Source organism: Tiliqua scincoides, chromosome 5 (assembly GCF_035046505.1).
Source record: "Tiliqua scincoides isolate rTilSci1 chromosome 5, rTilSci1.hap2, whole genome shotgun sequence".
Lineage (NCBI taxonomy): Eukaryota > Metazoa > Chordata > Lepidosauria > Squamata > Scincidae > Tiliqua > Tiliqua scincoides.
Window position 1 is genome coordinate 101,735,911 of NC_089825.1, and position 22,647 is coordinate 101,758,557.

General features: G+C 44.2%; 2 protein-coding genes across 2 annotated transcripts; both read left to right on the top strand.

Annotated features, from left to right (window-relative positions):
* Positions 1-11,075: 11,075 nt before the first annotated feature.
* LOC136652673 (olfactory receptor 10A7-like) lies at positions 11,076-12,366 on the top strand. Its single transcript, XM_066629596.1, has 2 exons — positions 11,076-11,247; positions 11,606-12,366. Exons 1-2 carry the CDS (start codon positions 11,076-11,078, stop codon positions 12,364-12,366), a joined length of 933 nt encoding a protein of 310 aa, XP_066485693.1.
* Positions 12,367-15,517: 3,151 nt separating this feature from the next.
* Positions 15,518-16,773, top strand: LOC136652674 (olfactory receptor 13H1-like). The gene is made up of 2 exons (XM_066629597.1): positions 15,518-16,434; positions 16,512-16,773. Exons 1-2 carry the CDS (start codon positions 15,518-15,520, stop codon positions 16,771-16,773), a joined length of 1,179 nt encoding a protein of 392 aa, XP_066485694.1.
* Positions 16,774-22,647: the final 5,874 nt, after the last annotated feature.

Below are 22,647 nucleotides of genomic sequence, written 5' to 3' on the forward strand. Positions count from 1 at the left end.
GGCAACTTTTCTGGAAAGCCAAACACAAAATTAAGTCACCTTCCAGGAGGCCAGTCATCAGAATGCCTTCTCCTTTGGTTCAGGCATCTAATCCAGTGAAGACAGTAAAGCACTCTCCATTCCTTTTCCGGGTCCTCCCAGAAGGGGCACAGAAGGGGGGGAGTGCCCCTTCTGGGCACTTTTGGACACTCCCACCCTACCTACTCTTTATGCCAAGTCCTAAGTATCCAAGCTGTACTGTACCTCCTCCCCAAAGCCAGAAAGCTTTTGAGGATGACTTTGAAATCCGAGCCTGAAAGATCACCAGCTAATCTCCACCAGCAAGTCTCCAGCCTCTAGCAATCAGTGCATGCCCACTGACTTTTGCTTACCCCAGACTGCATGCTAAAATCTGTCCCCTGGCCCACACAAAGCGTGACACATCAGCCCAGAAAATAGGAGAAGATAATTGACACCCAAGAAGAGTGTGCTCTGAGTGGCTTGATGGGTGAAAACCACCCCACTAGCCTCAACCTCCTCCTTTCCTCTGTTCACTTCATATCTCATTGTAATGGAAGATCAGAAAATCATCAGGTGGATGATGTGGTGTTGATAGTGATCCTATGTTTTGACAGCTGTTTGATAGCTCTGGGAAGGGCAGGGCTGGCTCCACAGCTGTAGTCAATCAAAGTCAATGGAGACCTGGTTGGACACCTTGACCTTGATGGAGCTTTGAATGAGCTAAGGAGGTAGCTCACAGCTGAGCTGCCTTTGCACTTAATGGGACACAAAGGATAAAAAGCAGCTGCAGAAGGACCAAAGGGGCCAGAAGCCGGACGCTGACCCATAGGGAGAGCCGGAAGCGGGACGCAGACCCAGAGGGAGAGCTGGAAGCGGGATGCTGACCCAGAAGGAGAGCCGGAAGATCCAGATGCTGACCCAGCCGGAAGCGGGACGCTGACCCAGAGGGAGAGCCGGAAGTGGGATGCTGACCCAGAAGGAGAGCCGGGAGAGCCGGATGCTGACCCAGCCGGAAGCCAGACGCTGACCCAGAGGGAGAGCCGGAAGTGGGATGCTCACCCAGAAGGAGAGCCGGAAGCGGGACGCTGACCCAGAGGGAAACCCAAACCCTGACCCAGAGGGAGATGCTACCTGACCTGGAGGGAACAAGAGGGCTATCTGATCCAGACCTACAGGAGAAGGGGCCTGCCAGGACTCTGCTGGAGGACACAGAAGACTGGACTGTGCTTTGTAGACCAGATTGGACTTGAATTGGAGGCTTCAGACCTTTACCCACTGAGTTAAGTGGAGTTTTGGGGAGGCAAAGCCTCTGGACAAGAGGACTTGCAGGGAGGGTCTGTATTCATAGCAATAAATTTGGGTAGTTGCTCTAGATAAGGAGTTCTGTGCTCATTCCTTTGCACACCACAGCGGTTGTTCTAGAGATAAAGAGGGTGTTAATTAGCCAAAAAGCGGGCATTAGAAGTGAGTTCAGATAATTGGACGGGACACTCATTCTCTCTGTCCCAGTATAATCACACTAACTCCCTGCCAAGTCATACACTGCAATAGATCTGATCAGCTAATTGAAAGTTAAAGGTACAAAGGTTCTGGGTTAAAGTGTTTTTAACCTCAAGGACAAACCAGTCTTCTGGCAGACGGCATTCTCTCGAATGTGAATTAATAATAGGGGAATGCTCACTGAAATCGCAAACCAAAGCCAACAGCTGGTTCCAAAGCCTGGTGCCTATCTTGGTATCCCAGCTGACTCTGGTCACATCACCCAACCCAAGCTGAGTGCCCATGCTGTTGTCCTTTGCTCTCTTGGGGGCCCAAACAATCTTGGATTTGTCTGCAAACAAGCACACTCATCGGCTCTGTCCAGCAGCAACCTGCAGCAAAGCACCAGGATTCACCTTCGTGCTGTGAAAAGCACCGCAAAAGACAACTACCCTCCAATATGAAGGCATATTTAGAAAGACAAGCCATTTTACCACTAAGCATCAGTGCAAATCTACAAACCCACTCAGTTCACCCCCCTGACAGCAGAAGCAGCTTGGTCTCCCTACCTGCCAACTTGCATATTTGTCTATGAGTTCTTTTATCCTTGGGAACAGGACCAGCTTTGAGGCAATTGAGGAGATTTCGCCCAGTTGGGGCCTGCACTGCACTTCCGCCCACCTTTGCTTCCACTTGGCCTGAAATTGGGTCACTTTGGAAGCAGATCCCACCCACCACTACTGGCCTGAAATTGGAGTCATGCAGGTGGCAGCATGTGTACCTCCCTCTTTCCCCACTCTCACAGCTCCTGGCTCCATCCTCTCCCCTGTCTTGCTCTGGAGTGGGGTGGAGTGGGTGGGGCAGCGATAGGCAAGAGTTGGGGAGTGCTGCGCGCTCCCTCCTCTCTCCAGCTGACCTCCCAGGTGTCTATTCTGCACAACCAATAAAAGTTCAGGAGTCCTATCCACTTGCAGAGAAGTAATAGATTTTTTTTTTCTTGGTCTGACTCCATTCACACCAAGAGCTAAAAAACATAGTAGAGGGGGCCCCGCAAAAGTGTTTCCAGTTGGGCCTTGCAGCTCCTAGGACAGGCTCTGCCTGGAAAATGAATAAGGATGAGTAGAGGAGCTGTGATCTTGAGGTTGAACTGCCACCTTGCCTGAAGAAGTGAAGCAGGATCAGCCTCAGTCTTCCTTTGGATGGGCAACTGGGCTGCTGCTGCGGAAGCTGACAGAGCTTTGTGAAAAAATGTGGTGTAGACTGTGGAGGTGTCAACTGGCAAAAAATGGATAACATCTTGAGAACGTGTCTGAGGCTTGATTTGCAGCCTTCTCTGGAAGCTTTGATGTTAATGAGCTGTTGCAGTCAGAATGATAGCTGCACTAAGAAGGGAAACATCTGGAGAAGTTGAGGGTGCTATGAGTTTATCTCATAGAATAACACTTGTAAAAAGCCAGTTTGATAAAAATGGGATTTATGGTCAGCCTGCCTTTGTACACTATGAGTCTCATAAGAACATAAGAACAGCCTCACTGGATCAGGCCATAGGCCCATCTAGTCCAGCTTCCTGTATCTCCCAGTAGCCCACCAAATGCCCCAGGGAGCACACCAGATAACAAGAGACCTGCATCCTGGTGCCCTCCCTTGCACCTGGCATTCTGACATAGCCCATTTCTAAAATCAGGAGTTTGCACATACACATCATGGCTTGTAACCCGTAATGGATTTTTCCTCCAGAAACTCATCCAATTCCCTTTTAAAGGCATCTAGGCCAGATGCCATCACCATATCCTGTGGCAAGGAGTTCCACAGACCACACACTGAGTAAAGAAACTATGAGTTTCTTTCCGAGTAAAGAAACTATTCACTATGAGTCTATGAGAAAAGTAGTATATAAAAACAGCAATAAATAACTCAAATACATTACAATTTATTCTTGAAAAAGATAGTAAGCAAAGTGAGGATTCAACCATATTACCAGACATTGGATAATTGGATTATTGGATATTTGGATTATTACCAGACATTGGATAATTGGATAATTGGACATTGGATAATTGCCTCCCCCGATTCTATATATCACACACATAAATTTTGACTCATTTAGAAAATGACAATATCCCCAAGTGGCTTTTGTAGATTTTCTGCCTGTGACTAGAAAATGTTCAGATAAAAAACATCCCCTCATATTCTTTGGTATTAATTTAAGAATTAATCATAACTTAACTTGGTTTGATGTACTGCAGTTGCCTGTGAGTTGCTCAGCTTTACACATGAGTAGTATGAGTTCATAGGAATGAGAGTAAATTACACTGACCAATGAGAGGTACTTGAGCCCATTGCAGTTCTCAGTAGTCTAAGATCTCCATCTACTTCATTTCCTTGATAATGCTAATTATTCTGTAGTCAGTAATTAGGGGTGCTGTTTCAGCAGATATCCCTTGGGAGAAGGGAGTTTGCAAACAGAGATTCACAGGGAATATTCCAGAGGTGGTATTCCTAAGATGGCATTGTAGACCTGCTATCAAGTAAGGAACAAAGGTTTCTGATGTTCTCCAACGTTATATAAGGAGCCTCTGGATGCAGTATTGCTAGCTTTCCATTTCTCTACAGACTAAAAATAACACGGGCACACTGCTGCTCATAATTACTTTCTTACACTGGGCCAATCAGTGTTTCTACATTTCAGGCACATAAATGTGCATTTTTGTGGGGATAGGAAGGCTGCAATCCTAACCACACTTTCCTGAGAGTAAGCCCCATTGAACAAAATAGGACTTACTTCTGAGTAGACCTGGTTAGGATTGTGCCCAAAATTATCTGTCTTTCTGGATCTTCTCTGAGAACAGGTAAAAGAACAACATTGCTTAAACGTCTTGTTTGAAACAATGCTTTTAACAAGCAGTTACATTTTCTTTAATTGTGTATTTATTTTGCTGCTGTGTTATTATCTTTCCAAAGAGCTGAAAGAAACATATCTGAGATCATCTTTCCATTCCCCCCCCCCCAAAAAAAAAGTCATGTGTGACTGATTTGTTGATGGCAAGAAGCAGAGCCAAGAAGTGATTTGAGTCATCCCTCTACATACAGAGAAGAGCCAGACATAAGGAAGTTGGTGAGATCTCATTGAACAAGGCCAAGTAGCATATGGAAATGGTGGTGTGATCAGATGAAGACAATTTTAGTGATGAGATGATGGCCGTGCTGTTGTCTACTGATTGGAACTCTGTAGATGCTGCTATGCATCTTCTGTGAGAAAAACTAGGAAAGAATTTGCAAAAAGAGGAAAAACTGTACTTCAGGAGTTTGTGGGCAATCATTGTCCACTGCAGGGCCAGGTAAGAACGAATGCTCTCTCATTGTACATATTGAGGATGCCATACAATTTTTAAAAAATGAGGAATTATGTTGTGAAATTAGACCAAAAATAACACATTGTGGAATTCAAAATTGTGTCCGAAAGTACTGACAGAGCTTTGCACTAGTTTCTAAGTAACTTGAAATCACTATTTTTTTCCCCCTGAGAATTTGTGCCACCTGCATCTTATTGTATATAAATCTTTCACAATAGAATTTCACTGGTAAGGATGGCAAGATAAAATAACATTTATGTATACGTGTATGTATTCCTTCCTAGCTTCATGTAAGTACATATCAGAATAAAGGTACAATCCTAACCAACATTCCAGCACTGGCGTAGCTGTGCCAGTGGGGCAGGTGCCATATCCTGCAGTTGGGTGACAGTCACATAGGCCTCCTCAAGGTAAGGTAATGTTTGTTCCCTTACCTCGGAGTTGTATTGCCCTTACTTCAGTGCTGGAAAGTTAGTTAGGATTGCGCCCTGAGTGAGTGAGGCAGTCTGTAACTTAGTACGATATGAGAGTGTTTAATTACATGCTTCGGTGCTGCTTGAACATGACTATTTGTGGATTGAGACATGTATCTTAAGATTTGGAGTTTCTCAAAGAGTTGCTTCAAAGGTTGTAAATAAATTGTAAAGCATAAGAACATAAGAACAGCCCCACTGGATCAGGCCATAGGCCCATCTAGTTCAGCTTCCTGTATCTCACAGCGGCCCACCAAATGCCCCAGGGAGCACACCAGATAACAAGAGACCTCATCCTGGTGCCCTCCCTTGCATCTGGCATTCTGACATAACCCATTTCTAAAATCAGGAGGTTGCGCATACACATCATGGCTTGTACCCCGTAATGGATTTTTCCTCCAGAAACTTGTCCAATCCCCTTTTAAAGGCGTCTACGCTAGACGCCAGCACCACATCCTGTGGCAAGGAGTTCCACAGACCAACCACACGCTGAGTAAAGAAATATTTTCTTTTGTCTGTCCTAACCCGCCCAACACTCAATTTTAGTGGATGTCCCCTGGTTCTGGTATTATGAGAGAGTGTAAAGAGCATCTCCCTATCCACTCTGTCCATCCCCTGCATAATTTTGTATGTCTCAATCATGTCCCCCCTCAGGCGTCTCTTTTCTAGGCTGAAGAGGCCCAAACGCCATAGCCTTTCCTCATAAGGAAAGTGCCACAGCCCCGTAATCATCTTAGTCGCTCTCTTTTGCACCTTTTCCATTTCCACTATGTCTTTTTTGAGATGTGGCGACCAGAACTGGACACAATACTCCAGGTGTGGCCTTACCATAGATTTGTACAACGGCATTATAATATTAGCCATTTTGTTCTCAATACCCTTCCTAATGATCCCAAGCATAGAATTGGCCTTCTTCACTGCCGCCGCACATTGGGTCGACACTTTTATCGACCTGTCCACCACCACCCCAAAATCTCTCTCCTGATCTGTCACAGACAGCTCAGAACCCATCAGACTATATCTAAAGTTTTGATTTTTTGCCCCAATGTGCATGACTTTACACTTACTGACATTGAAGCACATCTGCCATTTTGCTGCCCATTCTGCCACTCTGGAGAGATCTTTCTGGAGCTCCTCACAATCACTTCTGGTCTTCACCACTCGGAAAAGTTTGGTGTCATCTGCAAACTTAGCCACCTCACTGCTCAACCCTGTCTCCAGGTCATTTATGAAGAGGTTGAAAAGCACTGGTCCCAGGACAGATCCTTGGGGCACACTGCTTTTCACCTCTCTCCATTGTGAAAATTGCCCATTGACACCCACTCTCTGCTTCCTGGCCTCCAACCAGTTCTCAATCCATGAGAGGACCTGTCCTCTAATTCCCTGACTGTGGAGTTTTTTCAATAGCCTTTGGTGAGGGACCGTGTCGAACGCCTGCTGAAAGTCCAGATATATAATGTCCATGGGTTCTCCCACATCCACATGCCTGTTGACTTTTTCAAAGAATTCTATAAGGTTTGTGAGGCAAGACTTACCCTTACAGAAGCCATGCTGACTCTCCCTCAGCATGGCCTGTTCGTCTATGTGTTTTGAGATCCTATCTTTGATGAGGCATTCCACCATCTTACCCGGTATGGATGTTAGGCTGACCAGCCTATAGTTTCCCAGGTCCCCCCTCTTTCCCTTTTTAAAAATATGCGTGACATTTGCTATCCTCCAATCTTCTGGCACCATGGCCATTTTGAGGGACAAGTTGCATACCTTAGTCAAGAGATCTGCAACTTCATTCTTCAATTCCTTAATAACTCTTGGGTGGATGCCATCAGGGTGACTTATTGATCTTTAATTTATCAATGAGATCTGAAACATCTTCTCTTTTAACCTCTATCTGACTTAACTCCTCGGTTAGGAGGGGCCGTTCGGGCAGCGGTATCTGCCCGAGGTCTTCTGCCATGAAGACAGATGCCAAGAACTCATTTAATTTCTCTGCCATTTCTAAGTCTCCTTTTATCTCCCCTTTCCCTCCCTCACCATCCAGAGGGCCAACCGCTTCTCTGGCGGGTTTCCTGCTTCTAACATATTTGAAGAAACTTTTATTATTCCCCTTAATGTTGCTGGCCATGCGTTCCTCATAGTCTCGCTTGGCCTCCCGTATCACCTTCTTACATTTCTTTTGCCACAGTTTATGTTCCTTTTTATTCTCTTCATTAGGGCAAGACTTCCATTTACGGAAGGAAGCTTCCTTGCCCTTCACAGCCTCTCTAACTTGGCTCGTTAGGCATGCGGGAACCCTCCTGGATTTAGTGGAACCCTTCTTTCTTTGCGGTATACACCTCTGCTGGGCCTCTATTACTGTTGTTTTAAGCAGCCTCCATGCACTCTGGAGAGATTGGACTCTTTTTACCCTCCCTTTCAACCTCCTTCTAACCAGCCTCCTCATTTGAGGGAAGTCCGCCCGTCGGAAGTCAAGGGTTTTTGTTAGAGATTTGCCTGGTATTCTTCCCCCAACGTGCATGTCAAAACGGATCGCAGCATGATCACTGCTCCCCATTGGCTCAGTAACATTTACGTCTCTAACCAGGTCCTGCGTACCGCACAATATTAAATCCAGAGTCACCTGCCCTCTGGTGGGCTCCGTGACTAGCTGCTCTAAGCCACAGTCATTTAGCACGTCAAGAAATCCGGTTTCCTTATCGTGACCAGAACACAAATTGACCCAGTCAATATGAGGATAATTGAAGTCCCCCATGATTACAACCCTGTCCCTCCTTGTCACCTCCCTGATCTGTTTCCTCATTTCAAGGTCCCCATCCGATTTCTGGTCTGGAGGACGATAGCACGCCCCCAGTATTACATCGCTGCACAAGCCTGGTAATTTAACCCACAGAGATTCTACGGTGGAGTCGGACCCACCTTCAATCTCTACTTTGCTGGATTCTATCCCTTCCTTAACATAAACGGCCACCCCACCTCCAACACGCCCCTGCCTGTCCCTCCTGTAAAGTTTATAGCCCGGGATTGCGGTATCCCACTGATTCTCTGCATTCCACCAGGTTTCCGTTATGCCCACTATGTCAATGTTTTCCCTAGTCACCAGACATTCCAGTTCTCCCACCTTTGCTCATAGACTTCGGGCATTCGCATAAAAGCATTTGTACACGGAATTCCCCAGGATGCGCTGCTTATTCGCTCCTTTGTCCCCGCATCCTCTCATTGTGCCAAACCGTCTATCACATCCCATCACGCTACCTTTCCCAATTTCTTCTCCTACTCTGCCTTTGTCTTGTTGTTCTCTAACCTCCCCATACTCATCCCATAGGGATGAGGAGTCCCGAACCGGATGCCCTTCGGCTCCTGTTGGCCTTCGCCCAGGGATCAGTTTAAAAGCTGCTCTGCCACCTTTTTAATGTTATGCGCTAGCAGTCTGGTTCCATTCTGGTTCAAGTGGAGCCCGTCCCTCTTGTACAGACCCCGCTTGTCCCAAAACGTTCCCCAGTGCCTAACGAATCTAAACCCCTCCTCCCTACACCACCGTCTCATCCACGCATTGAGACCCCTGATCTCCGCCTGCCTAGCTGGCCCTGCGCGTGGAATATTTGGTGAAGCTACTGCATTTACATAAATTAATCTTTGATTTCTATAAACATTGGATTAAAAAAAAAATCAATACCTTTCCCAGGTTTTTGACATGTTTGTGGAATTCCTCATGTGTACAGCCAAGCATGTGCAGGTGATCTATGATAAATGTCTGTGTGGTGGAAGGAAGCCACCACCATAAGCAAATTTCATCAAACATCTGCAATATACCTACATGTGTTCCGGTTCATTTATATTAGCATCTCTTCAGAACACAGAAGGAAGGAAGGAAGAATTTTCATTCATTCATTCATTCAAAGCACTTTATCCTGCTTTTTATTCAATTAGGGATTAGCAAAAGCTTGAATATGCCCACCCAAGAAAACTGAAATCAACTACTTCAAAAAGTTTGCAAAAGTTTGCGTAAAAAGAACATTTGTAAGTGGCCATTCATTCAGAAAAATGAAAAATTTGTGGGTATAAGCATTCCCCGGTATCCATGGGTCATATATGTGGGACTTCACTTATTCACAATTCTCTTTTTAAAAAATTATTATTTTATTTATTTATTACAGATATAGGTGAGAAAAATGGTTTAGACATAGGGCTGGGACTACACAGGTTCCACATAAGGTGTTGGCCATAGATTACAACATACATTGTTCCAAAAAAAAAAAAAAAAAGCAATCCGAAACAACTAAAAAGAAAAATAGTCATCAATACAAAAGCCATCATATTTATCAATATAAAAATTTGGATTTATCTAAACAATTAATATTGTTTAACTAAAATTATCCAGTCATAAAAAGGCTTCCAATATCTTCTTACGCTACCTAAATCTCTCTCTTTGATTCTTTCTGTTAAAACTTCCATTTCTACTATTTCATAAATTTTATCTATTAAATATTCTCTAGTTGGAACGCCTGTAGATTTCCACTTTTGCACATACAATATTCTGACTACTGTGGCGATATGTACAATAAAGCAATTCTTATATTGGTCTTTAATTTCTGATGTCACATTTAGGAGGAATATTTCCGTAATGGTAATATACAATGCAATATCTCTTGCAACAATTTATGTATCATTTTCCAATATTTTTTTGCTTTTTCGCATATCCAAAGAGAATTTATATATAATGTTTTCTAGATGGTGTTTAACTCCAGAGAAATTAGCAAAAATGTATTCTGGGTCATCAAACAAATGTTGGAAATGTAAAGGAACTTTTTATCATATGTGGTGGACTTATTCGTAATTCTCACCACCACCCCTCGGCCCACTCATGACTCTCCTCTCTTTGTAAATGATTTGCTAAAGAAAGCTTTTTGGAAATGAAGCAGACAGAGAACACTAGACTCGTAGCTACTAGATGAGTGCTAGAGGAGGCGATAGTGAGAAATAGACACCAGAAGAAGCAGACCAACAGCGATTACACTGGACTCTGTTTCCTTGTACTAGTGTGCCTCTAGCCATTACAAGTCTAGTGTTCTCTGCTTCCTTTTCTAAAAAAAACTTCCTTTAGCTTTGCAAACAAGTGTTTGCAAACAAACTGCACACTTAAGTACTTTATAGATTTTGCTACTATCCGTGGTTTCGGGTGTTCGCAATAGCAGCAGGAACGTATCCCCCATGCATGCAGGGAAGACGCCTGTAGATTTACATTCTCACTTTGGCTATTTGAACACTTTGTCTTGTAATTCCAATCATGATTTACAACTGCAATGTAGTGCTACCATGAAAGTTTCTCTAGACCAGTATTTCTCAACCAGTGGTACTTAGGTGGTGTCTGGTGGTACTCGCAGGACCCCCGGACCCCTGCTACCTGGCAGCGAGACCTGGAATGTGACATAACAAACTGCGCTAGGAGTCTCCAAAATATGCTATTCTGCGCTTGAAAAAGCCCTCCCATCCACCCTGAACCTCTTACTGGTGTTTGTTGCATCACATCTGATTTCCCAACCCAGGAGTAACTGGCAATGACGTCATCACCAGTTACTTCCTGTGGTACTTTGAATAGGTTGACCATGTGAAGTGGTTTGGTGGAGAACATATATTGAGAAACACTGGTCTAGACTGAAATAAGAAGAAATTCTACTAATAAAGAAAGACTTCTACTCCTAATATTAATCTGCAATTACAATTCTGTGCACTTTTCATAATTGTGCTTTTAATTTTTCAACCCTAGCCTTGAAGAATGACCTGGCTCAATCAGACAATGGTCAGTGAGTTCATTCTTTTGGGGTTCTCCAACCTAGGTGAGCTCCAGGTCCTCCTCTTCATTGTGTTTCTGCTTATCTACATGCTAACGGTGATGGGCAACTTCCTCATCATCTTGCTAACCAAAATAATAATAATAATAATAATACAGGTATTTATATACCACCTTTCTTGGTCTTTATTCAAGACTTTATTCAAGGCGGTTTACATAGGCAGGCTGATTAAATCCCCGTAGGGATTTTTACAATTGAAAGAAGGTTCTATCTTCCAAGAACCACAACAGTCCAGGTGTTTCACTCTGATCTGGTTTCACATTCTGGCCTCCATCCTCCCACGCTCAGAGCAGATGGAATTGCTCGGCTTCAGCTTGTCAGCTGCTTCAAGGTCGCACGGTGCCGGTGGCCTCGAACTGGTGACCTTGTGGATGTTATCTTCAGGCAAATGGAGGCTCTACCCTCTAGACCAGACCTCCTGCCCCCTGCCAAAATGGATGTGGCTTTGTGCTTTCCATGTACTTCTTTCTCCGGAACCTCTCCTTTGCAGAACTTGGCTTTGTATCATGCATTATTCCTAAGATGCTCGTGAACCTCCACTCAAAGGAGAAGACCATCTCCTTGTCAGGATGCAGGACACAGATGTACTTTGCTTTCTTCTTTGGAGCCACAGAATGCTTCATCCTGATAGTCATGGCCTACGACCGCTTTGTGGCCATTTGCCATCCTCTGCGCTATACAGTCATAATGAACAGCTGGTTATGTGCCTGGCTGCTGATAGTAGTGTGGAGTGCAGGACTCCCCTTTGCGATTATAAACAGTACCTGGCTCTTTACCTTCCCATTCTGTAAGTCCAATGTCGTTACCCATTTCTACTGTGATTTTCCACCAGTCTTCCAGTTGGCCTGTGGAAACACCTCCACATTTGAGTTATTTTCCATCATAGGAACTTTTATAGTTATACTGTTTCCTTTCTCACTTATCCTGGTCTCCTACATCCATATTATCTCCACCATCTTCAGGATGCCTACAACTGAAGGGAGACGGAAAGCCTTCTCAACGTGTTCCTCTCACGTCACAGCAGTGACTCTATTCTATGGCACAGCGGGCTTGAATTATGTGCAGCCCAGGTCAAGCTACTCCCCAGAAAGCAAATACCTGCTTTCTGTCTCCTATATTGTCATCACCCCCATGCTTAATCCCATCATTTATAGCCTGAGGAACAGGGAGGTGAAAGGAGCCTTATGGAGGTTCTTCGGCAGAAAGAAATATTGACTCTGATGATGTCAAAACAGGGTTTCAAAATTGAAGGAATCGTGGCTGTGATTGGGAGAAATAGAATATTTTGTGGCGTTTAACCATCTGATACTGAGGACAGTAATATTCAGATGTGGTTTTAGGGGCAAACCCGTAGGATAATGAGAAGGGCAGTATCTTATAGCTATCCTGCGAACAATGAAACAATGTTGTCCATAACTCCAAGGGCAAGAGAAATATACATACTTTTTTTTTTCAGTAGAAGACTGAAAATATTGAAATTTGGGTCTTAGTAGTATGTCATTCCATAAATGCTTTCTTTTATCATATATGGGGGTGTTTCGTCTCATTTTGGATCATCTTGTCTTAAATAAGTCTTTTTAAGGAATTTGGTGCTCTGTGTATTTTTTGTGGGGGGCGGGGAGATTGAATCTACATACTCTGAGCTAATCTAAGCATCTAGAACAGCATTTCTCAACATTTGTCCCCTGCTGTACCACTTCACATCCTTCTTCTTTGCTGATGGAATATGCGTGTTCAGCCAGTACACCCTATTACCACAGTGTTGTAAAATGCTTTGCAACATTGTTACTGGCCAGTCTTCCAGTGGGGAAGGCAGGAACATAGTTAGGTTTGGGCTGTATGACACCTTACAGGGGGCCAATCATCACAACTCCTTCCCCTCAAGTCACTTTGAAGAAATTGAGCTGCAGTCATTACCACGTCCCTCAGTGATGGCAGCTTCTCTAAATCCAGTCCTCCTCACTGGCCAATGGCAGCATCCCCTGAAAGTGCCACGGTGATGAATGACAATGTTTCCATCTGTAGAGGGGGATTACAAGCATAGCATCTCTGATTTCGAACCTGATTTCAGGTTAGAGTGTGAACATATTTCTATCCCTGTGAAATTCTGAGTTGCTTAAAAATGTACCTGAGGGTGCTGATTCAATGATAATGCTCCTGGGATTATTTACAAATGAAAATACAGAGGAAGAAAGAGGTTTAAAAATGTCATCACTCACTTTCCAGCACTGGCATAACGGTGCCCATGGGACGTGTGCTGCATCCTGCAGTTGGGTGTCACTCATGGAGGCCTCCTCAAAGTAAGGGAATGTTTGTTCCCTGACCTCAGAGCTGCATTGCCCTTATGTCAGTGCTGGAAAGCACTGACATAAGGGGTTAGGATTGCACCCTAAGGAACCTAGCTAAACCTAGCCCTAGTGGGTTATGTAGATAAATTCATAAGAACAAGAGGATAATCTGTGCATTCTCTAATGCTTCCATTCAGATCATTAAAAAAAAAAAAAATCCTTCACTATCACTATATAGCTATATCTATTAATCACTGCTTCATTTCAAATAATGAGGCCATCCTGTTATGTTGTGGCAGAGCAGAGAGATGGAAAATGTATTCTTTAAAGAATATAATTTCAAAAATATATATATGCTTTTAAACTAAACAGTAACCTGACTAGCTTCCTAGTTTCAGTTCAGACTTTTTTCTTTGTTTTTCATATTGAGAACTGAGCAAAATCCCTGTGTTGTTGAAAGAAGATGTTCCCTTGATTTGACGACAAATGCTGTCAATGAACATTCAGGTATTCATAGTTAAATTCTCCTTAATAAATATATGCAATGAAATGGAAATGTAGGGAAACTTGAATAACATGTGTGAGTGTGCAAGATGCAATCTATTTTTTGGGTGCCAGTGATGGAGCTGAAATGGAGTTGAGACAATGTTCCAAGAGGATATCTCAAGCCTTTGATTAATCATAACTGGATCTCTCTCAATGTTCAATATGGCCCCAAGAGTTTGCACCGATGCAAACATCGATTACTTGCATTTCCAAGGTCTGAAATGAAAAAGAACACTGGAAATCAGTTCACTTGTTTAAAAGTGACCTTAAGTGAGCACATTTTATGCTCGCCTTGATGATGCTTGACAATATCCAAGCAGGGACATCAATATTTTTAGATCCCTGGCAGAATGCTTCCCACATCTCAAATCTAGTTAACCCAAATAACCATGGATAACCTGAATATTAGGCTGCCATGAGCCAAGGCTCAAAGTGTAATATCTGAGAATCCTATTTTCTATTTTACTTCTGGCAATACAATTACAGAACTTTACCAATCTAGTCAGAGGAACCGTAAGACAGCTTTTCACTTGATATTGAATGTTCCATTGGTAATATTGTAATATTGGAGCTAGAACGGTCAGTATAGGTGTCATGGAAAACTGGTTACATTTTAATAAATAAGAAAGTTGGTAGTCAAAGGGGGACTGATGATGTATGCTTGTGTTGGGCTTATATATAAGTCAGATTTTTAAGAGCAATTTTGTTAATTCCAAAATGAACAGGTAAACAGGATCTGGGTACATGAATTGAACGGAAAAATCAGACAGCTTCTAAAATCTGTAATCTATCACATCTTAAACTAGATTGTGGTTTAAACTTTGAGATCCTTACTGCACTCTGTAGATGATTCATGTTCTTGTGTTTATGGAATAGTATCCAAAAGAGAAAATGGAGCTTTCAATTCAACACATAGTACCCTTTCCTATAATGTTTATCAACAAATTAAAATATTCATTAAATAATACATGCAGAAACATTTGTAATTGTTGTGTGTGAATGTATTTTTTCTGTGATGTAGAATAAGTATGCCTGCCACAACTGTAATCTACATATAGCCAATCACTTCTCAATTTTAAAAAATATACTAAAAAAAAATACCAAAAAAACAAACTCTAAAATTAGATGGCGCAAAAGAATTGGGCTTTTAAGAAAACCCAAACATATGCACACCTGATGTGTGATTAGCACTCTCACGATGAGGTTGCATTGTCAAGAACAATGAAAGACAGAAAAAGATGAATGAATATAAATTAATGACTAATGTAAGGAAGGGGAACGGAATGTGAAGATTTGGTTTTCTGTTCTAGCATTTTTCAGCTCAAAATAGATACATTTTTGCAATATGTCCCTCAGATCCAAGTGACAAATTACTCAAAAGTAAGCAGCCACCTATTTTAAACAGTTTCCTACCCTGCCTAACCAGAAGTCTAAATACTGACCAACAAACATTGGGAAAGTGACTGTGGTCTATACTGTATTTGAACTCTTCCCTTTTTGCGTTCCATTTCAGATAACATTCAGTACAGGATATGGAAGGCGAAAATGAGACTACCCTGTCTGAATTCATTTTCATTGGTTATTCTGGGAGACCAAAAACAAGGATCGGGCTACTTATCTTCATGATAATTATATATTCTATAACAGTGGTGGGAAATGGCCTTATTATCTTGCTGACCGCAGTGGATCCTCGGCTCCACACACCCATGTATTTTTTTCTCAGTAATCTGTCCTTCCTTGACATTGGCTATTCAACATCATCAATACCACAGGCCATTACAAACCTTCTTGTGGACAAGGCCACCATGTCCTTCACAATGTGTTATGTTCAAATGAGCAGTAGCGTGTGCTTAGGGGTGACTGAATGTTTCCTTCTGGCTGTCATGGCTTATGACCGGTATATAGCAATATCCAGCCCTCTACATTACATGCTGGTCATGAGCAAGACCTCCTGCATCCAGTTAGCAGCTGTGACATGGACAAGTGGCTTCCTTTTTGGAGTGGTTCCCATTTATGCCCAGCCAGCTCACTTTTGCGGGGAAAATGTAATTGACCATTTTGTATGTGAACTCAAAGCTGTTATGAAGCTTGTCTGCTCAGATACCTATTTAAGCCAAGTGGTTATGTTCATCAATGGAATTCTCACATTGCTTGGCCCCTTTGCCTTCATCCTTTTCTCATACGTGCGCATTCTTGTGGCAATTTTGAGAATCCATTCGACAGATGGGAGACAGAAGGCTTTCTCCACTTGTGCCTCCCACTTGATTGTGGTGACCATTTTCTATGGAACTGCTATATTCTCCTATCTCCAACCCCAAACTAAGGAAACCCGAGAGTTGGACAAGATAATTTCTCTTTTCTATGGAGTAATGACCCCCACATTAAACCCACTAATATACACACTCAGAAACCAGGAAGTTTTAGGAGCATTAAGAAGACTTGTAGGGAGGTGGTTTGGGGTTTGTGATGGGCTGGATCAGGATTAACACAGTGAAATCTGGACAAGGCAGAGGTAATATTGATGAGGAGATATCTGACCAAGGTGTTGAATTGCCAGCTTGTTCTGGATAGGGGAGAACTTTCTTTGAAGGATCAGATGGACATTTTGGGAGTGTTCTTGGGCTTGAATTTGAACTTATCTGTCCAGTTGATTGCTGTGTCCCAGAATTCCTTTAGTCATCTTAGCTTGATGTGCCAACTTCACTCTTTCATTGCACAGTCAGACTTGGCTATGGTTACCCATACACTGAAGACAACAAGACCAGCCTATTGTAACACACATTTATGAAGAGTGTCTGGCAAGTTGTAATGGGTAGACAATGCAAACATCAGGCTCCTGGCTGTTGCTAGTAAGAATAATCAAATCAAAACCCCATTTATATCTCCTTCACTGAACATTTGTGAGCACAATTCAACATGCTGGTAATACCGCATAAAGGTTTGGGGCTTCTACCCCAAGAACTATCTCTTCCTAAATGAATCAGCCCACCACTTGAAGCCAATGAGGAAGGCTCTGCTACAGGTGCCATCACACTGGTTATGCAGTTGACCACATCTCATGACAGGGCCTTTCTTGATGTGGTGCCTGGCCTGCGGAACAGGCTGCCAATTGAGATTAGGACTGCCCTTCTGTTCTGATGTTTTGAAGAGGAGTTAGGACATATTTGTTTCCCCAAATCATTGATTTTTTCCCTTCCTACTCTGGAGGTTTTGTTGGCTATTGCTTATTATGTTGCAGTCTTGATTTGTTTGTTTTTTTTGTTCTGTTCCCTGTTACTTTTCACTGTTTTCTGATTTTTTTTAACTGTTCTAAGCTGCCTTTAATTTTCCAATTTGTTTAGGAAAGGAGGGGTAGTCTGTTTTTGGGTTACGAGTTGATGTCTGCCCTCCATGCCTCTGAAATAGTGCTTTGGTTCTGCTGCCTCTCTCTGGAACAAATTCTTACCCCCTTCCATGTTTTTGGGGTGTTTTTTTTTAAATTTATGACTTTACTCACAGTTTGTGTAAATTACTATTGAATCTTGTAAGACCCCACTGGGCATTTGCGTCCGCATGGAAAAGGTGGGGTATAACAGCCCAATCCTGAGCTGCCTGGCTCCCAGGCTACAGTGGTGCAGAAAATGGCTGCTGCTGCATCCTGCATGCTCAGACTTTTGTTCTCTTCCCCTGGGTAAGGCGAGCAGCCTCGCAATGGGGGCTACTTGATTCTACAGCGAGCCAAGGGTTGGTGTAGAATTAAGAGCCTCCGTGCTGGGCTGGCGGTTGGACATGGAGGCTCAGGATCCATGCAGCAAAGCTTCACCGGATCCGTCTTCCTCCCACCCCACCCCTCTGCTGGCACACCTCCTCCCTGTCCTCTTCCCACCCTCCCGCTGCCTTCCCCACTTCAGAATGCCTCCTCCCTGCTGCCCTAGGTCCCCACCTACCACTCCGCTGCCTAGAGCTGAGCTAGCACCAGTGCTCCAGTGGTGCTGAGGGCCACAAACTTAGGACTGGGCCCTAAGTTCCTGAACTAGATAGATAGATAGATAGATTGATTTAAAAAAACAAAACACTAAATGAACATAAGAACAGCCCCACTGGATCAGGCCATAGGCCCATCTAGTCCAGCTTCCTGTATCTCACAGCAGCCCACCAAATGCCCCAGGGAGCACACCAGATAACAAGAGACCTGCATCCTGGTGCCCTCCCCTGCATCTGGCCTTCTGACATAGCCCATTTCTAAAATCAGGAGGTTGTGCATACACATCATGGCTTGTACCTCGTAATGGATTTTTCCTCCAGAAACTTGTCCAATCCCCTTTTAAAGGCGTCCAGGCCAGATGCTGTCACCACATCCTGTGGCAAGGAGTTTCACAGACCAACCACACGGTGAGTAAAGAAATATTTTCTCTTGTCTGTTCTAACTCCCCCAACACTCAATTTTAGTGGATGTCCCCTGGTTCTGGTATTATGTGAGAGCGTAAAGAGCATCTCTCTACCCACTCTGTTCATCCCCTGCATAATTTTGTATGTCTCCATCATGTCCCCCCTCAGGCATCTCTTTTCTAGGCTGAAGAGGCCCAAACGCCATCTTTTTCTGACAGTACTCTGATTACCAAAAACTTGAAATTCCTTTGTGATTCATTAGAGAAGCCAAAGAAACTAGTTTCCAAAATACATATATCATTATATAATATTCTAAGGGCATTATAGTAAAAAAAAAAAAAAAAAAAAAAACTGAATGAGAAAGAAGTCTATTTGATTGTTACTTTTTCCTAATGGGATATAAAGTTGATAATGAATACTGCCATCTCCCTTTGGCATCCCCCCTAAATCTCCCTAAATCTCCCTTTGGCATCCCCCCTGAGAAAATATATTTCTGCAAGCAATTAACATGTCTCTCTTTCATACAATCTTAATTTAGACAATAATGTTAATGTATTTTCTAAATTTATTTATTTATTTATTTGCATACTTTCCCTTCTATTCTACTGTTCATCAGACTGTCCAAAGGAGGTGCACAAGAATAGAAGAGCATAAAAAAGTGCAATAAAACTAAGTACAAAAGGCATCATTCCAACAGCAGCAGGCACACAAACCATTCTTGAGGCCATTGTATGCACTCTTATCTGGACCTAGAAGATGGTGCTATCTATAGGTGTAACAGTGAAATTAAGGATGATACATTGTCTGCATATCGCCAGTGGTACATAAGAACATTATATCATCAAGTCTTACAGAAGTTACTAACTCTCCCGGCACTTCACCCCAGGAACAGTGGAAGATAATCAGTTGCTTGATGTGGCCTCCTCTACATGGTACTCTCTCCTTTTTGTGGTCCCTTTAAACAAAACAGGAAGTCTGGAATATGCACTTTTAGAGAGCAGGAAGTGGATTGAAGCAGCTCCATCCATGGTAGGCAGCAGGGAGGCAGCATCCAACCCAGTGTGAAAAGCAACTTTAGGGCCCAATCCTGACCCGCTCTCAAACAGGCAGGCCACAATGGCCTGTACTGTATCCAGTGTAGGTGAGCAGCAGGATGGAGGTCATCTTGGGTTAAGGGGATATTTTCCCCCTTACTCCATGTTAAGCCCCAGTCTGTCCCATGGGCCCTGTGAAGCTACTTGGATCTGTGCCAGCGATTTCGCTGGTGCAAATCTAAGAAGCCCATATAAAGTTGCCAGACCCATAAGCAGGGGTTGGGATTAACTCACACTGCTACAGCCGATCCCATCCCCCTCCTGGGCCCAATCCACCTCCCGTTCCACCTTCCCCCCAATCGAAAGCGCCCCTCCTTGCTTCTGTTCTGCCTTCCTCTACCCTTTCCCACCTCCTGCCCTGGCCTGCCCCAGCTGGCACAATCCTACACTGTATAGATCCATCCTTCGTGAGCTGGCGCAGACACCTGTACCAGCCCAGTCAATTCCCAAGTCAGTGCAAACCTGCCTAACAGCACCTTTGCAACACTCGGGAGCCAGCACAGGGAGGATGCGCCAACTCAAATCATGGTCTGGATTGCTCTGTAGGTCTTTTTACTATTCCTAACCACTTGATGCATGGATGATGGCCGGATCCGAAAGGATCTCCTCTATGGAGAACTTTTGCAAGGAAAGTGCCCTACAGGTAGACCACAGCTGCGATACAAGGACATCTGCAAGAGGGATCTGAAGGCCTTAGGACCTCAACAGGTGGGAAATCCTGGCCTCTGAGCGGCCCGCTTGGAGGCAGGCTGTGCAGCATGGCCTTTCCCAGTTTGAAGAGACACTTTGCCAACAGTCTGAGGCAAAGAGGCAAAGAAGGAAGGCCCATAGCCAGCGAGACAGACCAGGGACAGAATGCACTTGCTCCCAGTGTGGAAGGGATTGTAACTCCCGAATTGGCCTTTTCAGCCACACTAGACGCTGTTCCAGAACCACCTTTCAGAGTGCGATACCATAGTCTTTCGAGACTGAAGGTTGCCTACAGTGAACCACTTGATGCACCTTTGATGCAAGTGCTGATCAGGCTCACCACTTGATGGAAGCTCAGCAGTTGCTTTACCTTTGGGCTGTCTCTTCACCACCAGAGATTTAATATGGGCTATTATCTATTCTCCCTTTTGTGTGTTCTTACTCTGACTCAAAGTTGTAGATCAGTGGTCACCAAACTTGTGACCACTGTGTTTCCAAAAACCAGTCACTGTTCAGACCAGACCTTACCATTCTGCCGTGTTGCCGCATGACTTTCGCCAAGATCAGGGGACAGGGATGCTCAGGACAGTTGCATCTGTTCCCTGGTGTTCCAGAAGACTGTGCAACAGGACTCTGGGCAGATGTGGCTGCCCAGAGCATCCCTGTCCTCTGATCTTGGTAAAAGTCATGTGGTACACGGCGGAATGGTAAGGTCTGCTCATGGGGCAGATAGGTTAGACCAAACCCCAGATCTGGCCCCTGGGCTGGAGTTTGAAAGGCCTTGCTGTAGATCAGGGGTGTCCAAAGTTTTTGGCAGGAGGGCCACATCACCTCTCTGACACTGTGTTGGGGGCCGGGGAAAAAAAAGAATTAATTTACATTTAAAATTTGAATAAATTTACATAAGTTTACATAAATGAATATATTAAAGATGAACTTATATGAATGAATGAAGGTCTTGCAATAGCTCAAGGCCTTGCATAAAGCAAGGCTGGCCTTTCCTTTGCTGCTGCTACTGCATCACAGATGTGAAAGAGCAAGCAGTGGAGGGAGCTCTCATCCCACAGCTCACACGAGAGGTCAAACAGTCGCCCTCATGCTGAGAGAAGTTGCGTTGGGCCAGTGCAGGTTTCAACAAATCTCTGGAGGGCCAGAGGCTCATTGGAGACTGGGAACTCCCTGAGGGCCACATTGAGAGGCCTCGAGGGCCACAAGTGGCCCCCGGGCCGGGGTTTGGGCACGCCTGCTGTAGATCATCCAAGCTTGTAGACAATCCAAGCTTCTTTACACCAACCCATGAAATATGTTGAGGGAGTTCTGGATTGCATCACACCATCCATGCTGAGAAGGCTTTGAGGTTTACTTTGCAATCCTTGCTCAAGAGGTTCCCAGGAAGCATCCCTCATCCAATTATCATCTAGAGATTGGTTCCAGTCCCCCTTTGGCCAGTCCATTTGTCTCAGGTGCACAGCAATCCTTGTTCTTAATCCCTGACCCGTGCTATTCCTAAAGCAACCAAAAAGCATGCTCAGGCAGCATGCTGAGTGGCACAGTGCCATACCTCTGGCAGGAAGACTAAAGCCTTCCCGCATGTGCCACTGGACTGCTGGCAACTCACTGGAGCAGGTAAGCCATCAGGGAAGGCAGGAGTGTGCAAAAGGTGGAAATGGAAAAGGTGCAAAAGAGAGCGACCAAGATGATTGCTGGGCTGGGGCACCTTCCTTATGAGGAAAGGCTACAGCATTTGAGTGATCACAGTTTTGGTGATGTGGACCTTCGTTAAGCATCGGGACACTCCTATTGTCAAAGCCAACAACTGGAGCGTCACCTGTGCCTTACTCACTTCCCTCTTGTTTTGCTTTCTCTGCTCCTTCCTCTTCATGGGCCGGCCAGAGAGAGTGACCTGCCTTCTCCGTCACACTGTGTTTGGCATCATCTTTGTTGCGGTTTCTTGTGTGTTGGCCAAAACCATCACTGTTGTTTTGGCCTTCATAGCTACAAAGCCAGGAAACAGCATGAGAAAGTGGGTGGGGAAGCGGCTGGCAGCCTCCATCGTCATTCTGTATTCTCTCATTCAAGCTGGCCTCTGTGCTGTGTGGCTGGCAACCTCTCCCCCTTTCCCAGAGCTGGACATGCACTCCTACATTGACCAAATCATTGTGCAACGTAATGAAGGCTCTGTTCTCATGTTCCACATAGTCCTGGGCTACATGGGGCTTCTGGCCATGATCAGCTTCACTGTGGCTTTTCTGGCAAGAAGGTTGCCAGACACTTTCAATGAAGCCAAGCTGATCACTTTCAGTATGTTGATCTTTTGTAGTGTTTGGGTGTCATTTGTCCCAGCCTACCTGAGCACCAAAGGGAAGTACATGGTGGCCGTGGAGATCTTCTCCATCTTGGCTTCTAGTGCTGGGTTGTTGAGTTGCATCTTTCTTCCCAAATTTTATATCCTTATCCTGAGACCTGAACTGAATACTAGAGAGCAGCTAGTACGGAAAAAGACTGTTAGT

Excerpts from the sequence above, each read along its gene's own strand:
- LOC136652673 (XM_066629596.1), top strand. The coding sequence starts at position 11,076 with ATGACCTGGCTCAATCAGACAATGGTCAGTGAGTTCATTCTTTTGGGG. Across the intron at positions 11,248-11,605 it reads AATAATAATAATAATAATAC|CCATGTACTTCTTTCTCCGG; the intron begins AGGTATTTATAT and ends GCTTTGTGCTTT.
- LOC136652674 (XM_066629597.1), top strand. The coding sequence starts at position 15,518 with ATGGAAGGCGAAAATGAGACTACCCTGTCTGAATTCATTTTCATTGGT. Across the intron at positions 16,435-16,511 it reads TTAAGAAGACTTGTAGGGAG|GAGATATCTGACCAAGGTGT; the intron begins GTGGTTTGGGGT and ends AATATTGATGAG.